Source organism: Piliocolobus tephrosceles, chromosome 16, assembly GCF_002776525.5.
Source record: "Piliocolobus tephrosceles isolate RC106 chromosome 16, ASM277652v3, whole genome shotgun sequence".
Classification (NCBI taxonomy): Eukaryota; Metazoa; Chordata; class Mammalia; order Primates; family Cercopithecidae; genus Piliocolobus; species Piliocolobus tephrosceles.
The window spans coordinates 4,965,495-4,975,834 of NC_045449.1; the positions used below are offsets into that span (position 1 = coordinate 4,965,495).

General features: G+C 47.2%; 1 protein-coding gene across 1 annotated transcript; it reads right to left on the reverse strand.

Annotated features, from left to right (window-relative positions):
• Nucleotides 1-523: 523 nt before the first annotated feature.
• SCIMP (SLP adaptor and CSK interacting membrane protein) lies at nucleotides 524-9,619 on the reverse strand. The gene is made up of 3 exons (XM_023184757.2): nucleotides 9,034-9,619; nucleotides 5,060-5,133; nucleotides 524-1,067 (listed from the first exon to the last, which is right to left on the reverse strand). Exons 1-3 carry the CDS (start codon nucleotides 9,120-9,122, stop codon nucleotides 892-894), a joined length of 339 nt encoding a protein of 112 aa, XP_023040525.1. The 5' UTR covers nucleotides 9,123-9,619; the 3' UTR covers nucleotides 524-891.
• Nucleotides 9,620-10,340: the final 721 nt, after the last annotated feature.

The following is a 10,340-nucleotide window of genomic DNA, read 5'->3' on the forward strand; positions in this document are numbered from 1 at the left end:
AAAAAAAAAAAAAAAAGAAAGAAAATGATGGACAGGGGATGCTAAGCCCCCTGAACTCTCATCTTGAATATGCCATTGGTACATGCCCCTTTTCTGTCCTGTTCCCTATGATTTCTCATGGGGGAAATCTGTTTTTCCTGTAGCACCCCCAACACACCTATTGCAAAATGATGCTTCCCGGTGTAAATCAAAAGGTAACTTTGGTCCTTTGTCCACTGTTACAGTACAACTTGCAAGCACAGGGCAAAAACCTAGGGGAAAACTCAAATCTCTGTGGTCAAGTTGACCTATGTCATGTAAAGGCACTGGGGTTTTCTGGGCGTCTAGGTGGGGAGGGTTCACAAGAACACAAGGTACTCCCTGCCCTTGCAAACTTGCGAGATGTGGTTATGGGAGCCTGGGCACAAGAGCACTCAGCTGTAACTCACCCACGGCCTCACACTGCAGGAGGTGGGTGGGGTGAGAGGGTGAAGACCAGCATGCTTGGTGAGGGCCTTGCTGGGGATGGGAGCCTGGGAGGGTCTGCAAAACCAAATGCAGAGATTTCAGATCACTCAGAACCACGCAAACCAAAGGGAATGAAGGGGGAAAGAGTGCCAAGAAATGAGTAGTTTCTCACAGGTGGGAGCCATGGAGCCCTGTGGTCCTTCCCATGGAAACTTCCCTCAACAACGCAAGGCTGACCCCTCTAAGTCCTCAGAGCCGAGCACCCATGTCTCTCCTCTGGCTGCAGTCATCTGATTGCCGGGGTGCCTTCATCTAAGGTTTGGGAAGTGCTTTATCTTATAGAGCTTCATAAAATCACCACTGGCTTTCAGGGCCCAGAGACCTACTGAAGTGAACCATTCTTCATTGCTTTAAAATAAGTCGTGTGAACCCTCTTCAGTTTTGTCAAAAAGAAGAAATGGCTGTCTCAAAATGATGCTTTTCAGTGTTTGCAGGGATTTCAACATCATCATAGTCATCTTCAGGTTCAATGTAGCTTGGGATAGAAACAGTCTTCTTCTTTTTAACTTTATTTACCAATGAGTATGTAGGTGGCGGCTGACTTGGGGTTTCCTGTGGGGCTAGAATACACAAAAAGATCCTTAGATGCAAAGCTATCATGTGTTTTTATATTTTTGACACAGTGGCTCAGTGTGATTTTCACGTTTCAGTGATCTTCCCACTTCTAGTGGGCCAGATCCCCATTTTACAGAGGAAATTCAGATGCAGACCTGACACAGTCTCCGGATCACCCAAGTGAGTAAATGGAAAATATTAGTCAGACATCTTGACTCCCGTCTCTTTGCCTAAGACTGCCCTGCATGGAAACCATGAAGCAAAAGCTTAGAAAAGAAACAGACTAGGTCAGGTGCAGGAGCTCACACCTGTAATCCCAGTACTCTGGGAGGCTGAGGTGGGAGGATCACTTGAGCCCAGGAGTTCCAGACCAGCTTGGGCAACACAGGGAGACCTCGTCTCTACAGAAAAATTTAAAAATTAGCTGGATGTGGTGGTGCACGCTTATAGTCCCAGCTACCTGGGAGGCTGAGGCAAGAGGATCTCCTGAGCCCAGGAGGTTGAGGCTACAATGAGCCATGATCACACCACTGCACTTCAGCCTGGACAACGTAGTAAGACCCTGTCTCAAAAAAAAAAAAAAAAAGAATGGATGAAAAGAAACAGACCAGAGCCTAGCAGTCATATGAGTGCAGTTGTGTTACAGATCCTAATTTTCACAAGGAAGTGAAATAAATCATATTTCCTTTTTGGCACATCCCTTCCAGTGACTTACACTGTTTTCCAGGACTCTCTGTAATTGCATATGTACAAATCTCTCTGCTAAGAAGAAAGGGGATGGCATTATTTTCAAAAGGTGGAATTAGTACAGAACAGGTCCATAGGAGGCCAGGGGTGGTGGCTCACGCCTGTAATCCCAGCACTTTGGGAGGCTGAAGTGGGCAGATTACCTGAGGTCAGGAGTTCAAGACCAGCCTGGCCAACATGGTGAAACCCCGAATCTACAAAAATACAAAAATTAGCTGGGCGTGATGGTGGGTGCCTGTAATCCCAGCATCTCGGGAGGCTGAGACAGGAGAATTGCTTGAACCCAGGTGGCAGAGGTTGCAGTGAGCCATTATAGCATCACTGCACTCCAGCCTGGGCAACAGAGCGAGGCTATGTCTCAAAAAAAAAAAAAGAAAAGAAAAGAAAAACAAAAAAACAAAAAGAACAGGTCCATAAGTAATAGAAGGATGATGAAACAGCTGGAAACAGCTCAGCTCCATCTTTGATGGGGATAGGAACTGCCTCTCCCACAATCTCATCTTTTCCTCAGAAAACCTGAAATGCCACTATTTGCAGAACTCTGCAGTTTGACAGACCCAAGTTCATGTTCAGGTTCCAGCAGTCATTAGCTGTATTACTATAGGTAAGCCACTTATCTGTGCCTCAGCATCCTCATCTGTCAAAGGGGAATAAAAATGTACCTGGCTTGGGCCGGGCACAGTGGCTCACGCCTGTAATCCCAGCACTTTGGGAGGCCGAGGTGGGCGGATCACCAGGTCAGGAGTTTGAGACCATCCTGGCTAACACAGTGAAACCCCCTCTCTACTAAAGATACAAAAAAAATTAGCCGGGCGAGGTGGCGGGTGCCTGTAGTCCCAACTACTCAGGAGGCTGAGGCAGGAGAATGGCCTGAACGCGGGAGGCAGAGCTTGCAGTGAACCAAGATCACACCACTGCACTCCAGCCTGAGTGACAGAGCGAGACTCTGTCTCAAAAAAAAAGTACCGGCCGGGCGCGGTGGCTCAAGCCTGTAATCCCAGCACTTTGGAAGGCCGAGACGGGCGGATCACGAGGTCAGGAGATCGAGACCATCCTGGCTAACACAGTGAAATCCCGTCTCTACTAAAAATACAAAAACTAGCTGGGCGAGGTGGCGGGCGCCTGTAGTCCCAGCTACTCGGGAGGCTGAGGCAGGAGAATGGCGTAAACCCCAGAGGCGGAGCTTGCAGTGAGCTGAGATCTGGCCACTGCACTCCAGTCCGGGCGACAGAGCGAGACTCCGCCTCAAAAAAAAAAAAAAAAAAAAGTACCTGGCTTGTAGAGTTGTTGTGAGGACTGAATGAGCTAATACCTGTAAAGTGCTTAGTGTGGGACCTGAAACAAGCGCATACTCAGTAAATGGTAGCTAATATTGTTTATCTAGCCAATCAAAATATTTTTCTTAAGTATCGACTAAGCCTCACGCCCTGCTCTAGGTAGTGGATAAATATGAATAGTGGTGGACAAGAAAGGTTCCTGTTTTCCTGAAGTTTATACTCCAGTGGAGGAGATCAATAACATACAAATGAACAAGTAAATAACACAATTTTGGATAACTGTCAGTTTCATAAAGGAAATTAGCAGGACTACTTTAGGTTGAGTGGTCAGAGAGGGCCTCTTTGAGGTGGTGACTTTTGAGCTGACATCTGAAGGATGAGGAAAATCCAGCTATGCAAAGAGCTTAAGGAAGAACATTCCAGTCAAAGGAACCAGGCAGAGTTTTTCTGATAGGAAGTGAGAGGCCTAGTGACACCCCATGTTTCTTTCTGCTTATGTTCCAAGCTGGAATCTGAACATGAATTTACACATTTATATAAGGATATTGGGGGCTTTGGTACTTATTCTGCCCCCTTTTTTCTTTTTCTTTTTTTTTTGTTTTTTTGAGACAGGGTCTCACTCTGTCATCCAGGCTGGAGTGCAGTGATTTGCTATCATAGCTCACTACAGACCTTCTAGGCTCAAGCGATCCCCCAACCTCAGCCTTCCAAGTAGCTGGGACTATAGGTGTGCACCATCACACTGGCTAATTTTTGTAAAGATAGGATTTTGCCATGTTGCCCAGGCTGCTCTCAGACTCCTGAGCTCAAGTCAGCTGCCCGCCTTGGCCTCCCAAAATGTTGGGATTATAAGCATATGCCACTGTGCCTGGCCTCTGGCTGTCTCTTTTAAACAGGATGCTGGTTGGGTGTGGTAGCTCATGCCTGTAATCCCAGCACTTTGGGAGGTCGAGGCAGGCGGATCACTTAAGGTCAGGAGTTCAAGACCAGCCTGGCCAATATGGTGAAACCCCATCTCTACTAAACATACAAAAAATTAGCTGAGTGTGGTGCTGTGCACCGATAATCCCAGTTACTCAGGAGGCCAAGGCAGGAAAACAGCTTGAACCTAGGAGGTGGAGATTGCAGTGAGCTGAAATCATGCCACTGCACTCCAGCCTGGGTGAGAGAGCAAGACTCTGCCTCAAAAGTAAAATAATCAGGATACTGAATCTATAAATCCTAGTGCTGCAGACTGAATGTTTGTGTCCCCCCAAAATTCATGTGTTCAAGCCTTAACCCCCAGTGAGGCTATATGTGGCCATAGGGATGAGGCCTTGATCCAACAGGATCAGTGTCCTTGTAAGAAGAAACACCAGAAATCTGGCTCCCCGATTCTCTTCCCTAGCTTGAATGCACCAAGGAAAGGCCATTTGTGGGGACACAGCAAGAAGGCAGCTGTCTGCAAGCCAGGAGGAGAGCCCTCACCAGAAACCTCACAGAAATTGGCCAGCACCCTCATCTCGGGCTTCCAGTCTCAGAACAACAAGAAAACAAATTTTTGTTGGGTAAGCATCCCAGTCTATGGTATTTTTGTTACAGCAGCCTGAGCTATCTAAGACACCTTGATAGGGGCCGGGCGCTGTGGCTCACACCTGTAATCCCAGCACTTTGGGAGGCCGAGGCGGGTGGATCACGAGGTCAGGAGATCGAGACCACAGTGAAACCCCGTCTCTACTAAAAATACTAAAAAAAAAAAATTAGCTGGGCGTGGTGGTGGGTGCCTGTAGTCCCAGCTACTTGGGAGGCTGAGGCAGGAGAATGGCGTGAACCCGGGAAGCGGAGCTTGCAGTGAGCTAGTGAGCTGAGATCACGCCACTGCACTCCAGCCTGGGTGACAGAGCGAGACTCCATCTCAAAAAAAAAAAAAAAGACACCTTGATAAACTTGTTATCCTACCCTAAATGAAACTGCTACCAGTAAAATATACTTACAGGAGTCTTCTAGAGAAGGCCAATTCCTTGGTGGCAGAGGTGGTAATTGAACTGGCGACTCATTAAGGACATTCCTAGAGAGAGAGAAAGAGAGAATCAGTGTTTGATTTGGGCCATGCCTGTTCCCAGCAGATTTAAGAGAAAACATCAAGGGAAGTGAATGGGTTGAACATTCAAATCTTGGTCTCTACGAATTGGAAGCATTTCCTTTCCTTTGTAGGTCCTGGATCCCATTTGTAATTGGCACCCTAAGGAAACCGTTTCCTCTAGCCCAGGAAATGGCTGAAACTGAGGGGAAGGAAATAAAGTGCTACAATTCAGAGCGTGGAGCATACCTTCCCGGTTCACCTGAGCTGGTTTAGGAGCGGTAGGCACCAGATATATTTCTATTTGCAAAACAGATGAGCAGGGCATGTTGGCTCACGCCTGTAATCCCAGCACTTTGGAAGGCCGAGGTGGGCGGATCACCTGAGGTCAGGAGTTCAAGACCAGCCTGGCCAACATGGTGAAACCCCGTCTGTACTAAAAATACAAAAATTAGCCGGGCATGATCATGCTCACCTGTAATCCCAGCTACTTGGGAGACTGAGGCAGGGGAATTGCTTGAACCCGGGAGGCGGAGATTGCAATGAGCCAAGATCATGCTACTGCACTCTAGCCTAGGCAACAGAGCGAGACTCTGTCTCAAAACAAACAAAAAAACAAAAAACAAAAACAGATGAACTCCTAAAGCAGAATGTACACACACCTTGAGACAGGATTTCCACTACTGGGTCTACAGCCTATCGAAATGCTCACATATGTTCACCAAAACATGCATTAGAATGTTCAGAGCAACACTATTGATAACAGCTCCAAATTGGACACTACCTGTGTTAGTCTGGGTTGTCCAGAGAAGCAGAGACACATAAAATTTGCCATCACACAACCCAAATGCCCATCAGCAGTAGAATGGATAGATTAATTATGGTATAGCGACTGGGCAAGGTGGTTAACCTCTGTAATACCAGCACTTTGGGAGGTAAAAGAGGGAGGACAGCTTGAGCCCAAGAGTTTAAGGGTAATATAGGGAGACCCTGAGCAACACAGAGAGACCCTGTCTCTACAAAAGAATCAAAATAATTAGCTGGTTATGGTGGCATACAACTGTAGTCCCAGCTACTCAGGAGACTGAAGCAGGAGGATCACTTGAGCCCAAAATCTGAGGTTACAGTGAGCTATGATTGCACCACTGTACTCCAGGCTGGTTGAGCATGAGACCCTGTCTCAAAATAAAAAATAAATAAATAGTGGTGTACTCCCATGGTGGAATGTTCTATAGCAACAAGAATGAGCAATCTACAACCACACACAATATATCTCATAAAAATGATGTAAGCAAAAAAGCCAAACACCAAATAATATATACTGTATGATGCCATTAATAGATTGCATAAAAACCAAAACGCTGCCGGGCGCGGTGGCTCACACCTGTAATTCCAGCACTTTGGGAGGCCAAGGCGGGCAGATCATGAGGTCAGGAGATTGAGACCAGCCTGGCCAACATGATGAAACCCAGTCTCTACTAAAGGTCTCAAACTCCCGACCTCAGGTGATCCGCCCACCTCAGCCTCCCAGATCTGGGATTACAGGTGTGAGCTGCCACACCTGGCCCCAGTTGTATTCTTTTAAAAGGCAGTATTTTAGTCACCTGTCTTATTCCTGAAGGGGATCAGAATTGATGGGGGCAGGGGGAGTCTTATTTGCTGGATCCCTGAAGCTACAGTCAAAGGCATTTTAGAAAAGCATAGATTTAACAATGTTTTGTATATGGTGTCTCACTGTGTTGTCCAGGCTGGTCTTGAACTTCTGGCCTCAAGTGATACTCCCACCTTAGCCTCCCAGAGTGCTGACATTACAGGCATGAGCCACTGCACCTCGCCCCAAGAGTAAGTTTTGTTTTAGATAGTGTGTATATTCCAAAGAAAGGACTGGCTCTTGACTGGCTCCTGGGAAATAATGTCTAAACTCTTGGAATATCCTCCCTAATAAGAGTGTCTCCAGCCAGGCGCAGTGGCTCACACCTGTAATCCCAGCACTTTGGGAGGACGAGATGGGTGGATCACAAGGTTAGGAGTTCGAGACCAGCCTGAACAACATGGCGAAACCCCATCTCTACTAAAAATACAAAAAATTAGACAGTCGTGGTGGCGGGCACCTGTAGTCCCAGGTACTTGGGAGGCTGAGGCAGGAGAATGGCATGAACCTGGGAGGTGGAGCCTGCAGTGAGCCGGGATCGCGCCACTGCACTCCAGCCTGGGTGACAAAGCGAGACTCCGTCTCAAAAACAAAAAGTGTCTTTGAGGCCAGGCATGGTGGCTCACACTTGTAATCCCAGCACTTTGGGAGGCCAAGGTGAGTGGATCACTTGAGGTCAGGAGTTCCAGATCAGCCTGGCCAAATGGTGAAACGCCGTCTCTACTAAAAATACAAAAATTAGCCGGGCATGGTGGCGGGTGCCTGTAATCCCAGCTACTTAGGAGGCTGAGGCAGGAGAATCACTTGAACCTGGGAGGCAGAGGTTGCAAGGAGCCGAAATCACGCCTTCGCCCACCAGCCTGGGCGACAGAGTGAGACTCCATCTTGTAAATAAATAAATAAATAAATAGTGTCTTTGTATATCTGGGAGCCTTGGGCCACACCAGATAGTTTATGTGAATAATGTGGTTTATGGTGAATGCCTGTTTTTGTTTGCCTGGGGCCCTGGGCCATGTTTTATCAATTTGATAAAGTTAAATGCAGGTATTCCATGCCTGCATGACTAACCCCCAGTAAAAGAAAAACTCTGTACTCCAAGGCTCGGGTGAGCTTCTCCAGTCAGCAGTGCTTGACGTCTGTTGTCACACATTGTTACTGGGAGAACTGGGGCTATCTGTGACACTTCACTGGGAGAGGACTTGCCTGCTTTCTGCTCGACTCCGGACTACCTGCCTTTTTCATTTGCTGATTTTAATCTGTATTCTTTGTATAATTTTACTCAACTGTAACTGTTGAGTAAAATAGCTTTTCTGGGTCCTGTGAGTGCTTCTAGTAAATTCTCAAGCCTAAGAATGGCCTTGGAGATCCCCAATGTAGATATTGGCCATAAAGCCCCAAACAGATCACAAAACACAAAAGTAAAGTGGATGGCATATTTTCCTTTAGCACAATGCTTTCGGAGCACTATATTTGGAATCCACCAAAAAAAAAGAAGTATAGACCAGGCGTGGGGCCCAGAACACAGAGCCCAACCTGTGACCTTTGTCAGAACAGATGAGAGTAGGCTGGGCACAGTGGCATGTGCGTGTAATCCCAGTTACTTGGGAGGATGAGGTGGGGGAATTGCTTGAGCCCAGGAGTTTGAGACCCACAGGAGTTGTAGAGCTGCCCGGGCAACATAGCAGACCCTATCTCAAAAAAAAAAAAAAAAAAAAAAAAAAAAAAAAAAGGCCAGGTGCAGTGGCTCACGTCTATAATCCCGGCACTTTGAGAGGCCAAGGTGGGTGGATCATGAGGTTAGGAGTTTGAGACCAGCCTGGCCAACATGGTGAAACCACATCTGTACTAAAAATACAAAAATCAGGCAGGCGTGATGGTGGGTGCCTATAATCCCAGCTACTTGGGAGGCTGAGGCAGGAGAATTGCTTGAACCCAGGAGGCGGAGGCTGCAGTGAGCCGAGATGGCACCAATGCACTCCAGCCTGGGTGACAGCGCAAGACTCCGTCTCAAAAAAAAAAAAAAGAGAGAGAGAGACAAGAGGAGGGAGGACTTGCCCAGCACTGACAATGTCCTGAGTCTTTGCCCTTATGTGGAGAGATTTGGCAGGTGTGACATCTCACCAGCTCTACAGGAAATGCAGATGTCTCAGTCATACTGGTACAGAGTGGAGGGGCAAGGGTGGAAGTGAACAGGCCGCTCATAACAGTAAAAAGCAGAAGGATTCCTCCCCACTTACTCATACATTTTTTCTTCATCTGCTTGCTTGTTTTTCAAGGGCTTGGCAATTTCCCATTTCTTGCCTAAGAGAAGGAAAAGCATGTTCATTGAAGAAGAATTAGCAGAAGTTGTAATTTTCGCATTGAACCCAGAAAAAACACACTTAGGGACACAGAGTTAATCAATGATAGAATTGGACTTTGAATCCAGACTGTCTGACCACAGAGCCTCTGCACTAAGCCAGTGAGGGCGGCCACAGTGTGGGTGGTGTTTATTTCCTCTATGCCTGGCACTTAGGTGGCACTTACAAATGTTGGTTCGATGAATAATCAAAAGTGTGGTTGGGAGGAAATCAGATAAAGCATCAGAAAAGCCGTTTGTATCCTGTAATGTGATGGACATAAAAGTTGTCATAAATCATAACCTGCTTGTTAATAGGAGTGGTTGAGGATTTAAAAAAAGTAGGTAAAGTTTTAGTTCAGGGTCATTCTTTTGTCCATATTTAAGAATGGAAACTTTTTTTTTTCCCGCAGACAGAGTCTTGCTCTTGTTGCCCAGGCTGGAGTGCAGTGGCACAATCTAGGCTCACTGCAACCTCTGCTCTCCGGGTTCAAGCGATTCTCCTGCCTCAGCCTCCAGAGTAGCTGAGATTACAGGCGCCCGTCACGACACCTGGCTAATTTTTGTATTTGTAGCAGAGACGGGGCAGGGGGGTTTCACCATGTTGGTCAGGCTGGTCTCGAACTCCCGACCTCAAGTGATCCATCCGCCTCGGCCTCCCAAAGTGCTGGGATTACAGGTGTGAGCCACTGCACCTGGTGGGAATGAAAACTTTTAAGAAGGCAAAAGGAGGCCAGGCACCGGTGGCTCACACCTGTAATCCCAGCACTTTGGGATGCCAAGGCTGGAGGATCACTTGAGGTTGGAAGTTCAGGACCAAGCTGGCCAACATGGTGAAACCCCGTGTCTACTAAAAATTCAAAAATTATCCAGGCACGGTGGCATATGCCTGTAATCCCACCTGCTGAGGAGAATGCGGCAGGAGAATCACCTGAACCTGGGAAGTGGAGGTTGCAGTGAGCCCAGATCACACCACTGCACTGCATCCTGAACGACAGAGTGAGACTCCATCTGACAAAAAAAAAAAAGGGCAAAAGGACAGAGGACTGTAGGGTCCCAGAATACAGTTTTTGTATTAAAAAATTAATTACAATAGAGGAGAAAGAACATTGAACTGGAAGCCCAGCAGACCTGAGTTCTGGTCCCAACTCTGCCACCAATTCTTTTTTTTTTTGAGACGGAGTCTCGCTCTGTCGCCCAGGCTGG